At 46.8% G+C, this 25,452-nt stretch overlaps 2 protein-coding genes across 3 annotated transcripts in view; both read left to right on the forward strand.

Annotated features, from left to right (window-relative positions):
* The window catches only part of COL26A1 (collagen type XXVI alpha 1 chain), a 167,194-nt gene extending 165,579 nt beyond the window's left edge, over positions 1 to 1,615 (forward strand). For both annotated transcript variants that reach the window (XM_054287291.1, XM_054287292.1), the window contains exon 14: positions 1,274 to 1,615. In XM_054287291.1, the coding sequence (XP_054143266.1) occupies positions 1,274 to 1,446 (173 nt within the window). In that variant the 3' untranslated portion in view covers positions 1,447 to 1,615. The remainder of the gene's footprint in view (positions 1 to 1,273) is intronic.
* Positions 1,616 to 8,953: 7,338 nt separating this feature from the next.
* Positions 8,954 to 23,977, forward strand: LOC128944264 (3 beta-hydroxysteroid dehydrogenase type 7-like). Its single transcript, XM_054287462.1, has 6 exons — positions 8,954 to 9,101; positions 13,477 to 13,632; positions 16,964 to 17,072; positions 21,542 to 21,641; positions 22,475 to 22,637; positions 23,538 to 23,977. Exons 1-6 carry the CDS (start codon positions 8,954 to 8,956, stop codon positions 23,975 to 23,977), a joined length of 1,116 nt encoding a protein of 371 aa, XP_054143437.1.
* The last annotated feature ends 1,475 nt before the right edge of the window (positions 23,978 to 25,452 follow it).

Genomic DNA, 25,452 nt, shown 5'->3' on the forward strand with positions numbered 1-25,452 from the left:
ACAGTGTCACTGTGATATTTTCTGAAAAATCGCTTTGCCAGCATTTCTTCTCCTGGGAGGCTGAGAAGCCTCAGAAAAGAATGAAAACAAAAATTATCTGATTGCTTCTCCTGTGTTTGCTGCTTTGAAATATGGCTGGAGATAATTTACCAATAAGTGCAATGTTTGATTGGTTTCATGTGAATTGTTTTAACTTAATGACCAATCACCATCAGCTGTGTTGGACTCTGAGGAGTCAGTCATGGATTTTTATTACTCTTTCTTGTTAAGCCTTCTATCAGCATCCTCTCTCTTTCTTTAGTATAGTTTTAGTATAGTATTCCTTAATATTTATATAATAAAATAATAAATCAGCCTTCTGAGAACATGGAGTCAGATTCTCATCTCTCACCTCATCCTGGGGACTTCACAAACACAAGAGACCAGCACTTTAGGAATGGAACTACAGAGGAGAACAGGCCCTGCAGTAGGAGCACTCACCCCAAGGAGCTCAGGCAGAGCAGAGGGGAAACATCTCATGCAGGAAAAGTGTGATGGCAGCAAAGCTGTAGCTCCAAAGCTGCTTCCTGCATGGAGAGCAAACAGGAGGGAGATTGTGGGAATCCATAAAATCAGAGGGTTTTGGGAAAGCTGCAAAAAGCAGGCCTCAGAAACAGCAGAACTGTGATTAGAGCTAAGCAGCAGCCATGAGATTGGTCAGCAGAAAAGTTATTTAAAAAGTAGAAAAGCAAGGACAAATAGAACAATGGTCCGTGTATTAACACTTGGCTAGAATAACTCTAAGCTGCAGAAAAGTTTGTCCAGTGAGATATTAGGAAGTTCTAAGCCTAATAATGGAGCTCTGTGCATTGTGTTTTAAGGCTCACAAGCAGATACTGTATTCAAAATAAGCAAGCATTGTTTAACCAAAGGTACGTGTGCTTATAGTGATTAGATAGAACTACTGTCAATGTGCTTTTGCTCTGTGTGATTGGCCAAAAAACTTATAAAGTGAGTTGTAACATTAAGTTCTTTGTCTGCTGCCTGGGATGTGAGCTGATGGCAGCTTCCCATTGCCATAACCATGTAATGAGGCTGATGCTGGGAAATCAAACAGCTCAAGGCACATTCCCAGCAGTCCAGTCCCATTTGCCCATTTGTGATTTGTGCACAGCCCCTGGCCAGCAACAGGACCAACTGCTCCCACAAGAGGAACCACTCAGAAGGGCCCACGAGTGCCTTCCTCAGCCTCCCCTTTTAAATAGTGCTCTCCCATGACTTTCTCTCCTTACAGACTCTTTGTCTTCCATTGAGCCAGGCTCTGGACAGGATGTGATCCCAGGCTCCCCCCTGAGAAGCAGCATCAAGATCAAGCGAGGAGGACCCCGGCAGCCCCAGGCCCACCAGATCCTCTCCTCCCTGCTGGATGATGCTGAAGCCAGAAGGAGAAGCCACAGGATGAAGTAGGAGCATCTCTGTGTCCTCCCTGCCTGTTCTGCAGTTCAAGATCCAGTACCCAGTGCTGAATTGCACCCTGCAGATGAAGAGGGTGGGAGGCTGCAGTGTTGGTGGCTGGGTTTCCTTCCCTGGCCAATTCTGAGCCCTGGTTGCAGGGAATGACTTATCCATAGCTCAGAGAGGGTTTTGAGAATGTTTTCCTTGATTTTGTTGTTTTGCCTTTGGAATAGCAGTTGTCAGGTGTCTCAGAAGCTGCCTACAGGAGTGGCACCTCCTGGCTGTGCCTCCAGGGTTTAACCCTGCCCTTGTTCTCTCCCTGCCCTTGACAGTCACTCAGTAAAGCTCTGCTTAACTGGCCAAGCCCATCCATCCCACCCAGAGCCAAAGCCAAGCCTCAGCCTTGTCCATTGCTGCAGTTGGAGACATCTGCTTTTATTTCCTGCATGACCTGCAAGGATTTCTTTTAAGCAAAGAACAAATTAGAATACAAATTACATTTAAAAGTATTACTCTGAAAATTCAGGTGGCTCTCTGGATTTTAGCAACAAAATCCTGGCTTTTCATGTTGCTAATTGCCTGTGAGTGACATTATTTCTATTTGTGGTTGGCTAAACAAGGACTTTTGATGCAAATGTTCCTAGAAACATTGGCTTTCTATCTATCTTCAGAGAGTTTAGACTATTTCTGTGAAAACATAGAGCAGTTTGCATGAGATATGATGGAATTGTGCAAGAATTTTCCCATACTGTGTTCAGCTTGTGCATACATCCAGAGATAATTAATTTAAGTGGTGGCAGTAGCTATTCACAGAAAAGGATATTTTGCAATAGTTTCTTAATCCTTCAGCAATCAGGAAAAATGTTTTCACAGTGTTTTGTTTTAATCTTGTGAGTAAATCCTCACCATTTAGATCTGGAGACAGTGTAGGAGCAAACCACAGCCTAGGGAATTAGAGTCTTGTCAAGAGCTTATCTTGCACTGGGAGTTACATACAGAGTCATTTTCCTTTTTGCAATAACTGGTTATTTTAGGGGAAGTACCAGCTTCCAGGTTTAAGAAGTTGAACCTGCCCTTCAGTGACAAATGAATCACTCCACCTGCTGTGCTAACCAGGTCAGACAAGCTGATGTCATCCATGTAGACAGTGATTTCTGTTAGAAGGGGGAGGTTAATCAACAAAACTGACTGGACTGTTTTTTGTTTCTAATTCCCACATTCTGACAGTTCTCAAATTCAGCCCAGGACAAAAGTGAGCAAAGTGAGTTGTGTTATGGCCCCTGTGTGTCTGGTTCCTGTGCAGAGCACAGCTGTGTGAGCAGGCTGGGCTGCACTGCTGCAGTGTTTCTGTCAGGGGCTTTCCAAAGAAAACACTCTGCAGTCCCTGATCCAGCACCCCAAGGGATCTTCCCAAGGCAAAGCCCCCTGGAAATGAGGCTAAAAATGGAGGAGCTCTGCCAGCCCAGCATTAGCCCCACATTAAATTGACTGCCCATAAACACTGTAAACATGGCAGTGTGCTACCAGCAGAGACAATCCCAATCCTTCCTCTGAAGGACCTGGAATTTCCACAAATGAGCAGGTGACAGGCTGCTCCAGGATGGCTGAACCCCCCATGCCTTGACTTGGCCCTGCTCCTCAGGAACCCAGCCATGCCCAGGCAGGTGAAATGGCAAAGCTGATCTGAGCAAGCACCAGAACCTTCTTTTACTGCTGTGCAGCTGAACAACAACCAGCTGAGGATGCTGCTTTTGCATCCTCCCCCTGCTTGGTCAGTGCCAGCTGTGGGGCTCATTCAGCCCACCTGGCTCAGGTTGTGCTTCTGAATGATTGAATTTCCCAAGAAACAAACCCAGAGCTTTGCAGGAGCCTGGGGAGGTCCCTGGCTGCACTCTTGAGTTACAGCTGGAGTGCAGAGAGACAAGGAAATGAGTCAAACTCAAGTCCAGCAGGTTCCTGAGTTCATCTTGTATCTGCAATCCCTTGGGGAGAAAGAAATAAAGCCTCTTTCACCCCCAGCACTAACTCTAAGCCCAGCACTAACTCTGAGGATGTCTGTGGTGCTCTAAGAGCCCAAGTTCCTCCTTCACTACTGGCAGGGCAAGAGCTCTGTCTGTGGCCAGCCAAGCATGGAACTCCAACATTCTTGGAATAATCATTCCATCTAAGAATTAAATGTCCAAGAAAAAGGATGTTTCCTCATTTGCAGGCTGGTTCCTGTGCAGGAATTGAGAATACTTGGTTACCTCTGTGGTAAATTGGGATCATCTTGGTCTGGATCACATGGACACTCCAAAACCTCACTGGTGGCTTCCAGGAGGTAAATCAGCCAGTTGGTGTTGGCAAATCAGGCCTGAGGAGTGAGGAGAAATCTCAGTTCAGTCTAAACTCCTGCACTGGGCAGGTTGGTGCCAGCTGTAGTTGGGGCCACAGGAAAAATCTGTGCTCATGGCAGCTTCAGAAACCAAACCCAACCAAAGCAATCTTTAAAAAGGGAAATGGGGAAATTCAGTTTTACTGGTCCTGTAGCTACAGGGTTGAAATTGGGGAAGAGGGAATACAATGAGGCCATTTTTACTTCCCTGGCATTTCAGAGGCTTCACACTGAACTGGAAGAGAAATCTTTCTTTCTCCAAGTTTGTCTTCTGAATTCAAAGTAATTCTTTAGTCACTCACATTGCTGAGGCATTCATACTGACATGGATTTGGAATTTTATATTATTTAAAGCAAATTACTGACAAGATGAAAGGAAAATTTAATGGAAGTTGTTTGCAATTAATCCTGCCAAGTCAATTGTCAAAAGGCTGTTCAGGTTTGGGTTGAGACCACTTGAATTATTGATAGTATGAGCTATGTAATTTTTTCTCTTTGCTTTGTTTAGCTCCATCTCTCTGATGAGGAACTGTATCTTTAAATGGGGGACAGCAGGATTATACCAGATGGACTTTGTCTCTCTGCTGGGGTTTCACTCCTCTCCACTCACACGAGGGCTGCACCACACTGTTGTGCCACCCCACTTTAATGACATTTAAAGGTGAGCACAGCCTCACACACTGACATTGATGAGATTGATGAGCAAGCAAATCACTCCAACCACATTCTCCATCATGGGCAGATCCTGAGGTTCATTTCAGCCAGGCCATATAATGCTTCTTGCCATGTCTATGTAATTTAGGGGATTTATTTGGAATGCGTGCTCATTTAGAAATATATTTTAATTGAAATTTTTAGTGCTTTATCTTACATACATACTGTGCAATACCATAGTGTGTTCTTTTCTTCTTTCTTTTTTTTTTTTCCCTAAGACTTTTTTGAAATTCCTGATGTTTGTTTGAGCTCCAGCGTGTTTTTGACTGGGCTCAGCTCTGGTAGTAGTAGTGTTTTCCTTGCCCTGAGCTAACCAGAAGCAGCACATTGCACAACAAAAACCCTTTGCAAGTCATGCACCCTCACATTCACCAGCAACCTGCAACTCCTGGGAGGCAGGGAATGCTCCTCTCCAGAGGGTCTAATTTGCACTTACTGTAAGGAATTGCTATCAACCCAGGGAAACAGGAATTAGCTAGAGAGAAGAGCCCTCACCTGCTCCCACCAAACTCCAGAGTCATTTTGTCATCAACTTTCAAAGGAACAGGCCTTAAAAATCAGACCCAGCCCTGGAGCAGCACACGGTGCTGTGTGGGCTCTGCTCCAGTGTCTGCCATGAGCTGTTGTCACCCGGGACCCTGAGCACTGTGACAAAGGCTTCCAGAGACAATCAGCTCCTGGACTTCCCTCCCGATGCAATGATTGCAAACCCACCCTCCTCCAGGTTTACACCTTCTGTCTGACTCCAGATGACATTCCACTGGAGGTGTAGGGGTTAAACTACTCAGAGTCTCTGTGATTTCTTGGTTTCCTGTGAAACCAAGGCATTGAAAGGTGCTATAATTGTTCACGAGGCACATGCCCAGCCACAGAAGGAAATGGTAACTTCTTCACCAGTTATTTTACACAGTACCTTTTTTATTTATATCAGTGTGTTTTGTATGTGTGCCAATGGTCCTGGCTTCTCTCCTGGGGATCAGCTTTACAACCATTTGGTCTTTTATAGGGCAGCCATAGGCAGTATCTTGCAATCACGTGTAATTTCTTAACTTAGAGCAAGAATAAATCTTATCTGACAGGATGAACTCATTTATGGCAGGCTTTAATGTTTGTTGTAAACACAACCTGTTTGTTCCACCTCTTGCATGGTTACTTATCTGTTTTCATATTGCTATGTTATTGTTCAAAATATCTATTTCTCTTTATTTGCTATGGGGTTTGTTACTGTATATGGAATGTTTTGTATTCAGCATTTTCTTACGGAGCAGAGTGGGAACAGTATTCAAGGACCCACAAATACCAAAGACCTTTCATGTAATGCACTGAGAAATAAACTTACTGTAAATGAATATCATGTCAGCTGTCCTCTATTTATGAAGTTCAGAGCAAGTTCAGACTGCAAACTGCAGCCTGAAATCAGGGCTTTTCCTTCCTGACATCTCAGCCTTCTCTTTGGGAAAGCTCCTTGGGAGGGCTCTTAAAAATAAGATGCGCATGAAGGCCCTGCTGTGGACTGGGGGGCAAAAAGGGCAAAAAGGACCTTTTTTGCCTAAAACCAGAGCTGGGTCTCCCTGTCCTCGGTGGCACTGACACCTCTGCAGGAGTTGGACAGAGAGATCTGTCTGCAGGACACACTGAGCCACCCCTCAGCATCCCCAGCCATCAGAGTCAAACACAGGGACAGATCCCAAATATGGGGACAGATGTCAAATATGGGGACACATCCCAAACACAGGGACAGATCCCAAACACAGGGACAGATCCCAAATATGGGGACAGATCCCAAATATGGGGACTCATCCCAAACACAGGGACAAATCCCAAACATGGGGACAGATCCCAAACACAGGGACACGTCCCAAACACAGGAACAGATCCTGCCCTCATGGGGAGGTGTTTTAGCTCCTCAGGCAGCCTCTCAGGTCACCTTTGAGCACCTTGCTGTGCAATGCAGAGGGAGGCTCTGCTCAGACCTGGCAGATTCCTCCTCCAGTTCCTGCAGGAATTTTGTGCCAGGGCAGACCCAGGGATCCCAGCTCTGCCTGGGCTCAGTGAGAGCACTCAGAGGACGGGAGGCTGCAGCAGATTGTGAGGGGGGAACAAGCCAGACAGAGAATTGTGCTCTGCCCATCAGTGTAAATTCAAATCTGCTGATATTTGCAGTGTTCCTCACTTCCCCAAAAGTTTCCTCCCAGTACAAGGAGGTTGAGTTGGCTCAGCTAAGACAGCAAGGGCTGCCCAGACCCCCTCCCTGACATCCCCTGGCACCTCCTGGGTATCTGCCCCCTCCAGCAGCCTCTGGACTTGTGCAGACCCCCAGAGTCACCTCCTGTGGCAATTCAAACTGCCAGAAGAGGATGTGGGTAAAGCCCTTCTTTTAACCTTCCTGCTCTGGGAACAGCTGCCCCTGGAGATGCAGCACCTCTGTGTTGGCAAAGGGAGGCTGGAGGAGAGGGCTGTTTCTGTCACAGATGTCACAGCTCTGGGCTCTGAACTTGTTTTTCATATCCCAAAGAAAATGAGATATGTAAATCCCAGCCAGTTTTTCCCCTCCTGATCAGACTGCACTGCAGAGATGCAGATACCAAAAGTGCAGCGAAGGCTGAGCCTTGTAAACACAAAAATGTCCACAGAGTGGAGGTCTCTGCTTCACAGGGCTTTGTGCATCACTGATGAGGACATGCTCAAGGTTACTCCATGCCAGACATTTTCTCTGGGTCTCTCAGGGTGTATTTATCTCAGTTTTTGAGTCCTAACACCTCCAACTCCGATGTATTTATCCTTGCAAAAAGTCCTCTGAGGGAAGGCAGCTGTGTTAATCACCACTGTACAGATTGGGAGTTGCTGGATAAAAGGCTAAATTAATTTCTTGGGACATTTGTGGCTGTGCTGGTCTGCCAGGCACCAAATTAGCATCAGGCCCATGTTGGTCTCTGGGCCATTATGGGCACTGATTGTAATCACAGCAAGGGGAACTGACTTCTCCTGAGCTTAACACAGCCCAGGAAAATCAATGGCAGAGGGGAACACATTGAACTTGTAGCAGGAGCTGATTAAAAGAAAACTATTTATTCACCAACAAAACACAGCTACTCTTGGAGTTCACTGCCTTAACTCTTCATTAACCTCATGCTCAGCAGCAAGTGGCTCTTGAGCCAGCCAGGCACTGGCACTGTGGTAAGGATGGCTCAGGCCATGAATGCAGTTGGAATTGCCTCCACATTCCAGCCTGGGGATGGGGAAAGCAATGAACATGAAACAGGAACAAATTCACCCTAAACTTCCCAAGCAACACTATAGAGAAACAGCTACTACACTGTGTAAAGGAAAAATAAGCAGGGAGACTATATTGCCTTATTTACCCTCTAAGAACAGTTCACCAACACCAGTGACAAGCTGCTTCAAGGGTGGATTGGAAAAAATGTGAATATTCCAGACTGAAGGATGTCATTTGCTTGGCATCAAGGAGAGCTGGGAGCTGATCAGGCCTGACTTTGTTATCTCTGAGCCTTTTTGGGTGAGGCAGGGAGAAACAGGACAGGTCTTGTCCCTGCCACATCCCACTTTTAGGACAGGATCAAGCTCCCTTGGACAAAGCTGATGCCATTTTTTGACTCCAGTGGGAAACTAAACTGCACACACTGTAGAGCATAGCAGGGAAAGGTGTGTCAGCCAAGATGGAACTTGTATCAGTGAGGAGAATTAATTGCTGGAACACTTTGCCAAAGGATGTGGTAGAGTTTGCACTCCAATACAGTTTTCAAATTGTGAGAAGTCTTTCTCCTCCTAAAAATATGTAAATATAAATACATATAAATATATAATATATATGTTGTAAAAAAAAGCACATATATAAATATATATATCTATGAGAGACAGGGGTGTGTGTGATGTATTCAGCTCAAGGCACATCCATCCAGGACAGCCCTGCCAGATGCTCAGACTGCTGGATCTGGTGACCACCAAACCCCAGCTGCCCATCCCTGGCACAGCTCAGCACTGGATTTGCTGCTCTAAAGCCTCTCTACAAACCACCAGGGCATGGGAACAGGGTCCTGGCAGCATCCCCTGGCAGCCCAGAGCTCCCCCAGCTGATAAACCTGCCTGTGGGAAGGGACTGTGCAGGGTGCAAAACCAGCATCCAGATTTTGGCTTGAGACTGCACACACACCAAGGCAAGCCAGAGGTGCCCCACTGGCCAAGGGCTACTATGGGAGCAGGGAAAGGGTCAGAGAGCCCAGAAGGGACCTGTGGCAGCACTGTGCCAAGGAAAAGCTGATTTATGAGCAACCAGCTGCAGTTAATGTTCACCCAGCAGCATTCTGTGACAGCTAAACTTTAGACTTAGCTCAGAAAACACTGGCTGAGAGCACACTAAGATCCTGGCAGCCTCCTTCTCTCTGCTCCTCAACCACAACAACATCTGCAGCAATGGATGGAGCCTGGGTCTACCTGGTGACAGGAGGATGTGGGTTTGTGGGGGAGAGGATTGTGGAGCTCCTGTCTCAACAAGACTACATCAAAGAAGTCAGAGTTTTTGATTCAGTAGCACGAGAAGAAGTAGAAAAATTCAGCACAGGTAAGAAAAGGCTGCCAACATCTATTTAGTGCCCATAACCCTCCCCTTCCTGGCAGCTGGGATAACACTGGAGATGTATTTACAGGAAGGCATGGGGCAGGAACCTGGACAAACAGACTGGGTGAGGAACAACTTCCAGCTCAGAAGTTTTACAGCACTAAATCAAAGAAAAAAGACCCCTAGGGATGGATCACCCAAGAGAAATCTCCCAGTGAGGCTCTGAGTCCCAGGCAGGGCTCAGTTGTGAGGAGCCACGTGCACACAGAGGCTGTGATATGGGAACTTGGCTGCTCAGTTATCTGACACAAAGGGGCTAAAATCAACCCTCTCCTGACCTGCTTCAACCAGCCACTGCTTCTGAGGGAAACAACTAAAAATCCTGACAGCAACAGAATCAATCTCACCTACTGCAGGCATTGTGAAATAAATGATAAAAATAGAGAGAAACCTACAACAGCCTTAAAAAAGGAGAGAGTGAGTCTCAGTAAATACTCAGAGATACTGAATTAATCCATTTGATCATATCCTGAGTGCTGCCCTCATGCAGGGTTGAGTACAGTGAGATTTGTTGGGGAAAAACATCCTGTTTTACTGGATTCAGGAATACCCATGCAAAACAAGCCAAGGCAGCTCAGGGTGCTCTGCTCAGCTAATGCTGGGCTGGGTTCCCTGTCTCTGACTGCCCAAACCTTCAGCCTGCTTTGAGAGAGGCCAAAAATGCTGAGGGAGATCCTGTGGGGAGATATGGACAGAAAGGGGATGCACCCACAGCAAGTCAAGACTCCCAGGAAAATATCACCATCAGAAACCTCCCTGGCAGATGAACTCAGCAGACTGGTTTCCCCAGCTTTCAGGGAGCCAATTACCTTAAAAGCACCCATAATTGAAGAAAAATTTGTTTAAACCTTAGGGAGGTGCCAAAATCCCTGCTCCAGAAGGGCTCTGTGGCCTGACACCCCAGCAAACCACAGGCAATGAGGCAGGAGCAGCCTGAGGGGCCATCCCAGCCCCATCCTCTGCCCCACCACAGATGTTTGTTCTGTCCCCAGGCCACCCCATTTATCTCTGCCCCACCAGGCAGTGGGTACAGTCTGGCTCCTTGATTTTCCATCTAAACTTACAGGTAGAAGAGGTATTACAGGATTACTGTGTCTCTTTTCTTTTTTTTTTTTTAACAACAATCTTTACCATCTGCAAACCACATCCTTCCACTCCATACTGGTTTCTGCTTCAGGCTAAAGCAGCTCTCACACCCTCCTTCCTCCTCCTCTGCTCCATCCAGCCCTGCAGGGCACTGCCATTGCTCCTGTATGCAAGGAGGGCATCGAATTTTGGGCTGTGGCCTTCCCATTGCTGCAAAAAGCTGATGGATTTGGCTCTTCCATCCTGTAATTTATCCTCCTGTTTTACCCATCACTACAATTGTGCCTTTTCCAGTTGACAACAAGCAACAGCTCCTGAGCTGCCCTGGCCCAATTTAATTCCTTCATGAAGAGCAGTTGCCTCTTCCTTGCTAAACCCAAAAACTTCTCTTTGTTCCTATCAAATTTCACCTTTTTTTCCCCCTTCCCCTCCAGACTCTGTTAATTCCATTCAGCTCATACTCAAATCCTCCAGCATGGTCCCTCCCAGTCTGATGTTATCTGCTGATTTAATGAACAAATCTGCCAGATTCTTGATGAAAACAATCAAAAAGACTCAAATACAGCAATAAGCCCTGGAGAGCCCCAGGGCAGCCACCTACCACAGCTGGCAATTCCCTGGGAACTGTAATTCCAGCAGCTTTGTGCTCTCCTTAATGGGGCTTATTTAGCCCATGTTTTACTGACTCCTTGTGAGAATGACGCTGAGTTTCCAAAGCCCTTCAAAAATCAAGATAGATGACATCAACCTGTTCCACAATATCCCTGCAGCCTGTTACCTTGTCATAAGAACAAAGGAGGTTTATCTGGCTTGATTTGTTCTTGACAAATCCATGTCAGCTGCCTCCATCCTGCCCATTATCCCACAGGTGCTCACACACACGTGTTGGAGTGCATGCTCCTGAATTTCCTGGGGTTGAAACCAAAATGTTCTGTAATTTCCTGCCTCTTCTTTACCTCCCTTCTAAGCACAAGTGTTTCATTTGCTCTGCTGAACTCTCCCAGTGCCTTCAGAAGTTCTCCAAAGTAGCTGATAACACATTAGAGCTGCAGATCTTTAGGAGCCCTGGGAAGAGCTCACCAAGCCTTGTCAATTTGGAAATTCCTTATGGTTGCTGTACACCAGCTGCCTTAACACAGGCAATGTGAAAAAGGCTATTCAACACTTCAGCCTGATGGCTTCTAGGCCTTCCCAAACAACAGAGGAGCAGAAAAATTCCCCCCAAGATTCTGCTGACACCCTGCTCTGCCTCTCAGCAGGAGCATCCTCCTCTGCTCCTCCAGGCAAGGGTTTTACCTCTGCTCCATGGACAGCTCCTTCCTTTCACCCTCTATTCTCACTAAATCACCTCTGTGCTTTACTACTAAATTAATATTCATGGTCAATGTTAATTAATTTCATATTAAAACTCCTCACAGTGAGTCCACTGATTGTTGGCTCTGCTAATGAAGAAAGCAGCTGCACCCTTTGGTAAAATTCCTGTCTCCTCCTCCATCCCAGGCTGCTCATAGAACACTCAGACACTTCACCTGCTGGCTTGGATTCCATCCCTCCTTCTGGGCCATGAGGAATAATCCTCTGCCCACCTTGCCCTGTTGGATCCTCTCTGAGGCTTTCCAGCCATAACAGCCCCACAGACCCCTCCCTGATTTCTGGGATCCTCCAGGAATTCCAGCCCTGAGCCCAGCATGTGTGGGGCTCTGCCCAGGGCAGAGGAGACCTCTCTGAGAGGGATGGTGGATTTGTCTTTACAAACCAGCTGTGGGGCTGCTGGTAGATAAAACCAGCACTGGGAGAGAAAAGAAACAATGGGAAGGATTCCATTGATTGATGAATGGAAAAAGATATTTGCTTTTACAAATAAACTTTAGGTTTGCTGACAAATGAAATTGGATATTGAAAGATGAAAGAAACAATGGGAAAGAGAAACCCCTAAATTCCATAATAATTAAAAATTAACAGGGAGGGTTATGCCTTAGAGGGAAATCTTCGGTATCAGGTGTTCTGGGAAGTCTGAACTTCTCAATACCTCAGGCAATGGGGAAAGAGAGAAGGGAAATGTGGCCAGGAAATTGGGATAAAAAGGAGGCTGCGTCCTCCAAAAATTTGAGAGACCCCAGGGGAATGTCCCATGGCCTCTCCCTTTACTGGGATAAAGTGAAAGGACTCCTCAGTCTCCTTCTTGGACATAAACCTCTGGTGTTTGTGGATTAATTTTCCCAACATCTCCTTTCCAAAGCAACCCCATGAGTGGCTTCTTGCAAATCCCTGAGGAGTGCAGGCTGCTCGTCCCAGCTTCTCCCTGGTCTATTCCCAACTACAGGAAAAGAAAAAGGGAAAAATCCTACTGAAATGTTACAACACTGTCCCAAAGCAAGAAAATGAATAGTAGATACCAAGAGTAGCCATGTAAGGAGCAGCTGCTCTGAGGAAGGAGGAGGTAAAAGGGAATAGGGGGAAAATTCTGAGTGGCTCCAAGGGAGGAATTTCCTATGAAAGTTTTTAAACCTGTTCCATTTTTTTCCTTCTTAATCTCCAGTATTTGCAACTTTTACAAAGCTCTGTGGGATGTCCTGAAATCACCAGGTGTTGTTCCCACAAGCCCTAAAATTTTGTGTCTGAAGGGAAGAGTCCAGCACAGCTTGCCTGGGCCAGGTGTGCCCTGCTGCCCTCGGTGCAGGCTGGGGCTCTGCACTGACAGACACACAGACACACAGACACAGCCACTCTGCCCTATAGCTGATGCACAGCACCATCTTAAATTAAAACCAGATGCAAACCTGGCTTCTTGGAGTCCAAAAACAGGGAATTTTGCCCTGGTGTGCTGGATATAAATGGCAGAGTCACTATCAGAGAGTGCTTTGCTTGCCCTGCAGAGAGGGCACTCCATGCTTTGCAGGAAGGTATAAATTTTTTGTAGTTTGCAGAAAGTGCAAATGGTGATTTGATTTATAATTTTCTTTATTTCTAATTTTTTTATTTATAAATTTTTTATAAATGAAAATAAATTTATTTCTTTAATTTTAAATTTTTATTTATTAATTTAATTATTAATAAATACTTGTTTATTTCTTAATTATACTAAATTATTAACATTCATTTATTTAATTAGAATTTAATGAAAATAAATTAATTTTTTTTTAATTTATAGATTTTTTTGGACTTTGCAGAAAGTACAAATGGTGATTTGTACTATTTTCCCCCCCTGCATCTCTGCATTGTTTTTCTGCAGCTCCCACTCGTGTGACAGTGATGAGAGGGGACATCCGAGACCCCGACGCGCTCCTGGCTGCCATGAGGGGGGTGCACGTGGTGCTGCACACAGCGGCCGTGGTGGACTACAGGGGCACGGTGCCCTTCTGGGAGATGAGAGCTGTCAATGTCGGGGGTGAGCCCAGACCAGGGCCCTGAGCATGGCCCTGTTCCCTCACAGGCCCTGGGCACTGCCCTGTTCCCTCACGGGCCCTGGACACTGCCCTGTCCTCTCACAGGGCCCTGGGCACAGCCCTGTCCCTCTCATGGGGCCCCGGGCACAGCCTTGTCCCCTCACGGGACTCTGGGCACTGCCCTGTCCCCTCACGGGACTCTGGGCACTGCCCTGTCCCCTCATGGGGTCCTGGGCACTGCCCTGTCCCCTCACGGGCCCCTGGGCACTGCCCTGTCCCCTCACATGGCCCTGGGCACGGCCCTGTCCCCTCACGGGGCTCCGGGCACTGCCCTGTCCTCCCAAGGGGGCCCTGGGCACTGCCCTGTCCCCTCACGGGCCCCTGGGCACTGCCCTGTCCCCTCACATGGCCCTGGGCACGGCCCTGTCCCCTCACGGGGCTCCGGGCACTGCCCTGTCCTCCCAAGGGGGCCTTGGGCACTGCCCTGTCCCCTCCACACACCTTCAGCCACATCCAACCACATTTTGTGCTACCTCTGCCTGAATCCCTCACACCCAGGCATAGAAAAGGTGCCCAGAACCTTTCTAGCAGGGAAATTTCTCCCTTTGCCCCTCTACCCTTGTTCAGGGCAAAGGATGGGAAAGGCGCTCAAAACCTTTCCAGCAGAGAGGTCTCTCTCTTTGCCCCTCTGTCCTTGCTCAGGGCAAAGGTGTCCAGAACATTTCCAGCAGGGAGGATTCTCCCTTTGCTCCTCTGTCCTTGCTCCTTTCATCAAATCTGGGCTCAGTTTTGGCACAGCTCTCCTTAGCCAGGGCAGAACTTCCCCTGGTGGCACTGAGGTGGGTCAGGACACACCCACAGTGGTCTGAAACTGTTTTGCGTGTGACAGGGGCAACAATTAAAATTAAACCCTGTTCTGGATAGCTCACAGCTTTCCCAGGGATTTTGCCCTATACCAGCACAAGGCTGTACCCGTTGAGCTGCACCCACTAGAAGGGAGTGATGCTGTTTTAATTAGCAGAGTGATGCTGTTTAATTAGTCAGAGTTCCCAGCTATCATGTACCAACAGGCCATGTGAACTGAGAGCTCCACAACCCTGTCCTCCTACCACCAAGAGCCAATTTCATGTTTGGTGCAAGATCTGCTTAGAGAAAATTTGTTCATAAATCTAGGAAATAAGCACAGGCTATAAAAATAATGAAATCCCTATTACAGCAGCAATTCCAGTGGTACCTCAGGCTGTTAGCTACTAAAATAGTCGTTAACCAAAAGGAAGGAATTTTATTTTTTTAAAATATATATACATCTCCAACTCGATTACTGCTCAGGGCTTCGACTATTTGCTGATACATTCAAGGGTAACATTTAAATTCCAGCCTTCTTTTCATTGCTGTACTTGTTTTCAAAACTCAATGCTTTTAAGAGCCTGTATTGTGCTCTCTGTGTTCTGAGAATATTCAGAGCCTGAGGGTTCCTGCTGCTTTTTAGTGGCTTTGTGAGCTCTTCCCCCTCACTGTTGCTGTGAGCTCAGTGCTTCAGCTCAGAGAGGATTTACAGAGAGCATTGAACATGGGGCAAGTCCCTTCCTCAGCAAATCAAACCTCTTGCAGATGTTGGTGACATTCCCAGAAAACCACACATGCAAGGATTTTCCATTGTGACTCTTTGAGGAGCACGGTCTGGGATGGTTTAAGAGGAGCCTGTCCTGCATTTCTGCCTCCCCTTGGATGGCTCCACATGGAACTCCCCAAAATGAGGCTGCTGCCCTCACTGGGACTCCTCAAAATCCTGAACTGAGAGATTAGCCTGAAGTTCTCTATTAAAATCATGGCAGATAAAAGAATAAAAATGGTATTTGATACCTGCTGTAGACTCCACAGAAAAAAGCAGGGTCAGGAGAGGTCAAGTATATAATCCTCTAGCTGGCTCCTCTGTGCAACTCAGGCCACAGAAATCCATCCAATTACTGCTCTAAGCCCAACAATTTGTGGCTAAATTGGACCATTCCTTTTCAACAGACTTGTTGCCTCAAATTAAGGGTGCAAGTTAATGGGCTATCTATCATGGCTTTCAGCAAGCCATAACAATGCTGAGGAGTTGTGGTGTGGCCATGGTTAATTATAATTTCTGGCCAAAATTTACATCTTCTGCTTTGATTCCCTCCTCTGTTTCAGCCACTGGCTGCTGAATCCTGTTAGAGCCTTGTTGACTGAATTGAAGAGTTCTCTTCTACAAGAATTATTTTTTCCATCGAGTCACTTAAAGACTTTTTAATCTGCTTTTTTTTAAGCTGAATGGATTTTAACTCAGCTGTTTCCAGTGATGTTTCTCACCAGGGGTTCTCAGTTAACTTTACATATTGTGATAGGCTCATGGAGAAGCACATTGATTCTTTTCCACTGGGATTTCAGATGGATTCATGTGCTTGGAAATTACCCTAAACTCAGGATTTCCTTGGTAATTTCAGATTATGCCCTTAAGAGGAAAGAGAAGCCCTCCCACACAAGATCTGCAGACAGGCTCAGGGCAGAGCCTGCTTAGCCAGGCACAAATACTGTGGAGATTTCTGGAAGCCAGCCCTACAAACTTCCTTTCAGATCCGCCTTATCAAGTCTGAAGGCTCTCAGTCCTTGTAATAGAGGCTCTCACAGGATCAACTTGGATCAAAATCACAATGAATGCAAAAACCACCCTGAGAAGTGTCATAAATTGTTCAAACCCACCAAAATACTCCAAAATAACAACACTAAACCACACACGCTGACCAACTAATTCAGCCAGAACAACCTTCCTTAAAGCAAACCATGTTTTGGATTTGTCTGGATTTCACGTGGATTTGTAAGCTGCCCTCATTATTTTATTTAAATTCTGCAGCTATCAGGAGTCTGATGGAGTGATTTCACCCTGTAGCACCCTGCAGATCTTCTGCAGAGCAACACATGCAACTAAAACACTGATCCTTTGCCAGAAGGCAGCACTTCACCAACAACCTGCCCCCAAAAGAAAAAAATATAGAGTTTTGCTCTGCCAAGCCCTCAGCTTCCTTTTGTTAGCAGCTCTAAAGTCCAAGTTAAGTCAGTTGCCAATGGCCATGGAGGATCAGCCACATGAGAGCTGTGGATGTGACTGCTACTCATGTTATAAACTACTTATGTTATCAACCATCCCCTCCTGAGGAAAGGGAGCCCTGACCTGGGGCTTTACATATTTTCAGTCATAAAAAAAGATGGGTTAGTTCCAAGTTGGAAAAATGCTGGGAATCTGTTTTGATTTGCACAACAGGAATCAAGACAAGGTGGTTGAATGTTTGTCCTTTCCATCCTGCCCCACAGGAACTGAAAATGTGGTGAGGGCCTGCTGTGCCCTGAGCATCCCATACCTGCTGTACACCAGCTCCATCGCTGCTGTGGGACCCAACACCTCCTGTGAGCCCCTGCTCAGGTGAGCCTCAGCAAATCTTCTCCTTGTACTCTGTTTGTCCAGTCAAACAGCAATGCAACTGCAGCCAGATGGAGATCTGAGCTACCAAGGAGAAGATTTGTGTTCCCCTTCTCCTTCTTGAAAACCTTTCCTTGCTGCTCTGCCCATTTAGGAGCCATGGCTCTTCCCAGCCTTAGCCTGGCCAGTCATTCCCCAAGGTCAGAGCTGTGTGGCTCAGGCTGTCCCTGGATCTACAGCCCTGCTCCTTTGAGCCCTAAAATCAGTTTCAGATAAGATTTCACATGCTCAGAGTTTGGGATATGGCCAAATTACATCCTGCTGTTGGGTCAGAGGTTTTGCTCTCCCTCACAATGAGTCAGCCCAAAGGGCAGGTGGTGCCACACTGCCACCACCACTCTGCCCCTCCTCCTCCCAGCTCCACAGGGAACTCTGGCCAGCCTGTGCCCATCTCCTGTTAGCAAATGTGGGCAAATCTCATGTAGCATTGTCCCAGAAAAAGTAATTGCCCGTGAAGTCTTAGGGGACAGATGCAGACTGGTGCGAACCTGCAGGATTCAGGTGTAGTCACATCCTTCTGCTACCTGCTTCTGGCCTGTAAATTGTACCCTTCTATCCCTCAAAGTCCTTCTTCCTGGAACATGCTCATGGGGGCTATTTCCTGGGCTTCAGGAAACTTTATGTTCAACCCTTCTCCTCTGTTTGTGGCTCCCATGAGATTGAGCCACAGACCCAGAGGCAGCAGCAGAGCTTTAGAAAACCCTCTGTGGCAAAGGTGGGATTTGGATCAATGCAAAGACAGAGGCCAAAATAACAATTTTGAGGGTATTTTTGCTTTGATCTCCAGAAGTGACTTTGACAATCAGCTGACACCCCTGCTCAGGATTTGGGAATACTTTTGTATTCCTGGGGCAACAGCACCTGCACCTTGAGAGAAGGGCTGATATTTCTGAAGAAATATCTTAAAAAACTTCAGGGGCTGAAGTTTTAGGTTAAATTTGAGGGCAGTCTGATGTGTACTGTTGGAAGGCTCCTTGCTGATTTCAAGCCTGGTTGTAGCCACACAAACTGCTGAGCCCATGGAAATGTGTGTGCCAGGGGAGCTGGCTCCAAGTCAAGTGGTGTCTCCACAGGCAGCCAGGCTGGGCACAGCTGCCTCCAGTCATTTGGTTCTAGAAATTTGAGACCAGCTAGAAAAGACATAACTTAAAATTGCCTACAAGCCAAAATTTCATGCTCACAAGTAAGTTAAGGCGTAAGACCCTTGTTTTGAAAAGTGTCTAAGCACTCAAATCTGTAGAATAAATGTCTGGCTTATGAAAAAATCCATGAGAGCAACTCAATCCACTTGGGAGCACAAGCACTGGAGACTGTGTCACTGCAAAGCTATGGAATTTGGACACTAGCAAATACAAATAATTCCTAAGAATTCATGTAGATACCGGCACATGCTTGTCAGTATTTTAGTCCTGTGAGTTAAGAGAGAGATGTGAACAGATGTCTTGAAAAAATCAGCCCCAGATCTTCCCTGATCACAGTCCTTTGGCTTGTAATGGTGGCACCAGCAGGGGCAAGAAAACCCACCCAGGCTGATGCTCATGGAGCTGTGAACAGCCTTCCCCACCACAAACACAAACAAAGCCACACCTGGAGCCTTTCACTCATTTTGCAGAACACAAAATGAGTGTTCTGTTCAGATTCTCCCATTATCCTGAGAGGAAGCCCTAGAGAGGGGTCTTCATTCTCCAATTACTTTGATTTTAAATGAAGGGAATTAGATAATGAGAAGAATCAGCCTCCCAGTGAAAACTTACCCCACCTGTCTCAGGAGGGAGCCCAGGGATGACTGGGAGCAGCAGAACATGGCTCTGCTTTGCAGACTGAAGGCACAGGTGATGCCTTTCTCCTTCCTCCTCTTCCCATCTCCCCACCCCATCTGTTCTGCCCTCTCCCTCACAGTCCAGGATCCTGCCTTTTCCTTTCCCTTTTCCTTTTCCTCTGTCTCCCTTCTCCATCACTGCACCGTAGAATTTATTTCCCTCCCTTTCACGTGCAGGGAATTGGCACAGACAAAGCAGGAGGAGTCTCTGGCTGGGGTGATGGGCTCAGGGATAATGCTCACACCTCAGCATCCAACAATAATAGAAAATGCCTCTGTCAGTCTCAATCCCTGGGAGACAGGCACTGCTGAGATACCTTCTGACAATGCTGCTCCACTCTGATTAGCGTTCACTTATCTGGGATCGTTTTGAAAAGCAAGAGCATTATGCTGAGCTCTTTGTTACTACCAAGCTTCAGAGGGGTGGGGGAAGGCACACACAGCAGAGCCCAGGAACAGCAGGCAGGTTTGTCCCTTTGTGAGGCTGCTGCTTTTCAAAAGCTTTGCAGGGCAAAAAAACAGGGAAAAAAAACCAAACCAAAACCCCAAAAAATTGATTAAAAAAAAGAGAGAAAGCAATTAAAACTAGAACTTCTAGATAACCCCCCATTGTCTTGGGCCTCTCCTGGGCTTGCAACAAACCTTGCACAATCAATCTTTTGTCTTGCTTGTTTTTTGGTTTGTCTCTTGTTCATGCCCTGTAAACACAGGGAGGGGAAGAGGGTTTTGTGATAGAAGCCCAGGGTGTGTGAGGAGTGTGCATTTCTGATGCTCCTAATTTATTTCTGTTGCTGTAGTGCAAGGAGAGCCTGATCTCAGCTGGGATATCTGACACACAACATGCCAGACTGCTGAACAGGCAGGGGCCAGGCAGCAGCACCAGCCACGTTTTACACAGGGAGATCTGAGCACAGAAAAGAGAAAACAACTTGCCAAGGTCAAAGAGGGAGCCTGAGCCAGAGCTGACTCTCCCAAGGCCCAGTGTTTGACAAAAACACCTCTGCTGCAGATTTGCTGGGTGAAGTCCTCACAGGCCACTGAACAGGAGATGTATCTGAGCCCATCTGCCACAGGAGGGTGAGGATTTCTTTTTGCCCTGTGTGGGGTACCCCATGCCTGGCAGGTCCTGGTTTGGCAGGGTGGATTTCTATTGAACAGCAAAATATAGAGAAAATTAATTTAAAAATGGGAAGAAAGTCTCCAGCAGCACAAGAAAGGAGGGAGAGCCCATCTCTGCTACTCCGGGGAGCAAGTGGATGCTCCTTCCCCATGGTGCAAGCCAGGTTTCTTCACTCCAGAGCCCTCTGGAGATGTTAAATCAAATCTCATGATGGCCTCAGGCTGATCTAAAACCACTGGGATGAGATGCTGACACCCTCTGGGGAACAGAGCTGCTTTCTGCTTTCTCCTTGGAATTATTCCAGGCCCTGAGAGGCCAGCTCCATGTGAGATCCCACATGAGGTTTTCCCCTTGGCACCTGTAAGGTAGTAGCCTGAGGAGCAGGTTGCCTTCCAGCCACAGCCCAGGGTTCCCTGCTTGTCCTTGGCCATGGGTTCTTTGCTTCTCCTTCCCCTCGAGGGTAATTTGTGAGGGGAGATGAAGGAGCAATCCCAGCCCAACCCTGCTGATTGCAAGGCTTCCAGGAGATCTCCAGCAGCTCCACCACATCCCCAGCAAATGCCTCCCAACTTTAATCAACTCTGTGAGAAAATTAGGTAGCAGCTTCTCCTTTTAGTTTATGGCTCATGAGAGGCTTTTCTCTGCCCCTGATGAAAAAATGAAGTAGAATTACTCTCATTTTCCTGCCCTCCATCTTCTTGTGCTCTTTTTACCTTACTGTGAGTTGCTTAAAAATGTCACTCTGCTGCCTTCTAATTTGCCTGATGGAATGTTATTTCAATCTTGCTATTAGACAAAACTAAATCCATCTCTGAGAAAGCACTGCCCCCATGCAAACCTGCCTGTGAACACCCTGAAGCACCTGGAGTTCCTTGGGGCTTTATTCCTCCCAAAGTGCAGCAAGGAACTGAGATTCCCATTGCTGCCAGGCAGCAGGGAATGCAGAGCAAACCAGGCTGGCACAGATGTCCCTGAGCCCTGTGCTCTGCCCCATTGTCACTGTCACATTTTCTGAAAAATCCCTCAACCAGGATTTCTTCTCCTGGGAAGTTGAGAAGCCTCAGAGAAAAATGAAAACAATCATTATCTGATTTGCTTCTCCTGTGTTTTGCTGCTTTGGAATGTGGTGGGAGATTGTTTCTACAAAACAGAGGTTCAGGTGATTGTTTCATTGGTTTCATGTGGATTGTTTTAACTCAATGACCAATCACAGCCAGCTGTGTCAAGGCTCTGGAGAGAGTCAGGAGTTTTTCATGATTATCTTTTAGCCTTTTGTCAGTATCCTTTCTCTATTCTTTAGTATAGTTTTAGTACAGCCTTCTTTAATAGAATATAATAATATAATATAATAAATATAATAGTAAATTAGCCTTCTAAGAACATGGAGTCAGATTCATCTTTCCTCCCCACAATGGGGGACCCTGAAAATTCCACAGCCCACAGTCACTCCCTGTCTCCCACAATCTGTTCCAGGGGAAATGAGGACACTCAGTACACTGGGGAAGTGGAGCTGCCCTATGGGAAGACAAAAGCCATGGCAGAAAAAATTGTGCTTGGAGCCAACGGAGCAAAGGTACAAAATCCAGTGGTAGCACCCCTGGAATTACAGCACAGGGCAGGGGGAAGAGGGAGATGGAAAAACCCCACAGCTCCTGGCTAAGTGTGTATCCAGCCTCTGCCCGGATTTGATGCATAAACCACATTGTCCTAAGCCTCCCAAAGCCTGATATTCCCACATCAGCAGGAAGCTGCCAGACTCTCCCAGGATCACAGGGTTCTTCCCTTTGAGCCTCTGCTTCAGCTCCAGCAGGAGTGTGACTTTGGAAAGGGCTGTGCTAAATTAGGGCTGAAGGAACCAGGTTCACCTAGTTCATACTGAAAAAAGTGTCATCTTCAGGCTTTACAGAGTGACTTAAGAACTAAAAATGTACCCAAGGATAGCCCCCTGTTCAGCGTTTTAGGCTGGCAGCACAGCCAGCAGACATGAGAGTTCTTCTAGACAATTAAGGAGAATGTAAAAATGACATTTGTACTCTAAACCACTGCTTGGAGCATCTCTCCCCCAGTCCCAGTTTGAGGCCAGCCAGTTGGGCATGCTGGCTTGCTGTAGTACCTGGTTTTGGTTGTTGCAAATCCTCTTTTATACACCAAAATGCAGAAGAGTTCATGCCACCAGCACTGTCAAGCAGCACCATGTGATTCAGGTGTGCTGTGAAAAAAAATAAAATCAAACTGGGCACCTCCTTGTATTTTCAGGGACCCAAAACAGGTACCAAGCATGCAGAGCAGCTCTGCAAATATTGACTCCTCTAGGCCAGTACTGCCAGGGTTTGGGTTTATTTGTGTCACTGTGGGAGATCCCATCTCTGGATCCATCTAAACTGGATCCATCCCCTGATTTTGCAGCTGAGCAATGGTGGCACACTCAGGACCTGCGTCCTCCGTGCCAACACCGTGTATGGGGAGAAGGCAGGGTTCCTGCAGGAGCTGTACTTGCTGGCCAGAGCCAGGAGGGGTGTTCTGAACTACCTGGAGCCCGAGGACACCGAGAGGAATCACACCTACGTGGGTGAGTGAAGGGCTGAGCTCCTTGCATGGGTGCTACCAGCTTTAGTCACAGGGGATTGTGCATGTCAGCTTAGCCATAATCTCCCCAGACTGAGAGATCAGCATGGTGAATGAGCACAAATGGGTTTGGAACCACAAAACTTAGACTGGCTAAAGGATTTTAAAAGCAGCTTCTTATTACTACTATTTTCTTTGAAAGGGTTTTCTTGATTCCCTTTGAGAAATGTTTCAGGGATATATGGGGAGCAGAGAGAAATTCTGGCTGTGTTTTTAAATGTTTTTGCTAGGAAAAGACACTTCTTCATTAGAAAAAAAAAATTTAACTACCACTACTTATCAAGTTCTTTACAGAAAAGGCTGCACTACATGACCAGTTTTAGCAAGCACAAGAAATTACTCACAAAAGCTATAGGAAGAATTTGTTTTGGTGCCTTTCGGGGGGGTGTAATTCACCATTAGATCATGCAGGCATTCAGTGTTTTTGGTGCAGCACACATATACTTTTTCCAAAAGTGTAGATTTTGAAAATGCTGTTAGAGAAGAATCAGGCCCAGATAAATCAAGTGACTCCTTCAAAGGCTCACAGCAGAGGCAGGGCTAAAACCCTGGAGCACTGCCTCCTATTCATCCTGCTCTCATTACAAACCACTGCCCTTTTGCTTCACGTGAACCAGGATCACAAGGCACATTAATTGTCCAGCTCAAAGGGGACACCAAAGGTTTAAAGGCTCTTGGAGGCCTGGATTAACTACTCAGTCTCTGTGCAGCACAGCTGAGCACACATGAGTGCCTCCCTGCTTCCCAGCACTGAAGCTGGCACATCCACTGCACTCATCTATGGCGAGCAGGGAAACTGAGCTGCCCCTGAATGGCTGTTTGTCTCCCTCTGTTATTTCTGTAGGGAATGTGGCTTGGATGCATGTCCTTGCAGCAAGGCACCTGCAGCTGAAGGCAGAGCTGCTGGCAGGACAGGTGTATTACTGCTATGATGACACCCCAAGCAGGAAGGGTTTCCTGGTCAGGCACCAGCTGCTGTCCAGTGCAGACCCCTCAGTGAGGCTGGGCTCTCACATCCCCTACTGGAAGATGTGGTTGATGATACAGCTGCACAGGATCATCAGGGCCATCCTGTCCCCTTTCTGGAGGCCACAGCCTTTCCTCAACGTGCCCCTGCTGAACACCATAGTCACCACCTTCTCCTTTGAGACAGACAAGGCCTCCAGGCATTTTGGGTACAAGCCCCTCTTCACGTGGCAGGAGAGCAGGCTCAGGACTGCACAGTGGCTGAAAGCAGCTGCAGAGAGCCTGGGACCCCCCCAGCTGCAGGAAAAGAAGAACTGAGCAGCACTTTTGGGGTAAAGAGGTTGCTTCTCACAGCAGCAGGTTTCATCTGAATTCACAGAATCACTGAGTTGGAAGAGACCTTCAAGATCATCGAGTCCAACCCAGCCCCAACACCTCAACTCAACCCTGGCACCCAGTGCCACATCCAGGCTTTGTTAAACACACCCAGGGATGGGGACTCCACCACCTCCCTGGGCAGGCCATGCCAGAACTTTATCACTCTTTCTGTAAAAAACTTTTTCCTGATATCCAACCTGTATTTCCCTTGGTGCAGGAAAAGGAGCTTCACAACCTGCACAGACCTTTGCAAACACAGAAATCCTGGTACAGAAACAGAGAGGGAGAAAAACTCATAGGCTGCAAGCTATGACACCCTTGCCATGCCAAAATCTCAGCTATTTTGTGTCCCATGGGCATTTGAAACCTTCTCTGCACACACACAGGACTTGCTGGCCTCCCTCATTGCCATGGTGCCACCACTGCACAGGAACTTGTGGAACAAGAGAGAGCAAGCTCAGCTGGGAGATGGTGCCCAGAAAACTCCTTTGTGGTAAAATCAGTGAGCCAGTTCTGTTCCACAGCCTGAGAGTTCCACAGTTCTGTTCCACAGTCTGGTCTTGGGCATTTGATGGGGTGGCTGTACCTGGCTCAGACACTGAAGGGCTCTTCAGTGATAGTTTGGGGGAGGACAAGCAAAACCCAGCAGGTTCTTGCTCTGATTTAGGGTTTAATAAAAGGAAAAAAAAAAATCCCTTTTCTAAAACTGCCTTTTGCAAGATGTTTCCTGTTCCTCTTTACATGTGGAATATGGAATACTTATTTTGAAATATCCCTCTAAAGGAAAAATCCCATATCTTTTGTCCTAACAAGGCACAGGCTGATTTACCTTTAATTGTATGGATGGAGAAGTGATGTCTACAAGCTTAAAGGTGGGATCCACGTATTTTGTAACTCCAAATCTCTTACCACAGAGCTCTCCAATGGCAAAACAAAGCAGATTAAAGCCCATGTTCAGCTGCTGTGCTGGCAGAAAGCAAGTGAAGTGAAGGCCTTAGGGGCTGCATTTATGCTAAATAACGTTTGAACTCCAGGAGGAAGAGGTCATTTCAACTCCTTGCATGGCTCTGGAGCTGCACAGCCCATCTGGGAGCAGCATTTCACAGATGATATTTTCCTCACACAGATGGGGTGGGCACTTCCAGGAGATTCACAGCAAAACTGTGGTTTCTATCAGTTTATCAGCTTCTCTATTTTTAAGACTTGCAGAGAGGCTGGTGAATCTACATTATGCACAACGGAGATGTCAGTTTTCACTTGAGCTTGGAGGAATGGGATATTTTTACAATACTGGCTCAATTTGAAAATAAACACTGTTAATGTCACACTTCTGTGTTCTGTGAATCTGTACCCGTCTCTTGAGTGTTCTTGGAGTAAAAGTGTGCATATGCACAAATAGAAGCTTATTTTAATTA

This window comes from Melozone crissalis, unplaced genomic scaffold (assembly GCF_028551555.1).
Source record: "Melozone crissalis strain CALT ecotype California unplaced genomic scaffold, PUWL_Pcris_2 ptg000057l_1, whole genome shotgun sequence".
Classification (NCBI taxonomy): domain Eukaryota; kingdom Metazoa; phylum Chordata; class Aves; order Passeriformes; family Passerellidae; genus Melozone; species Melozone crissalis.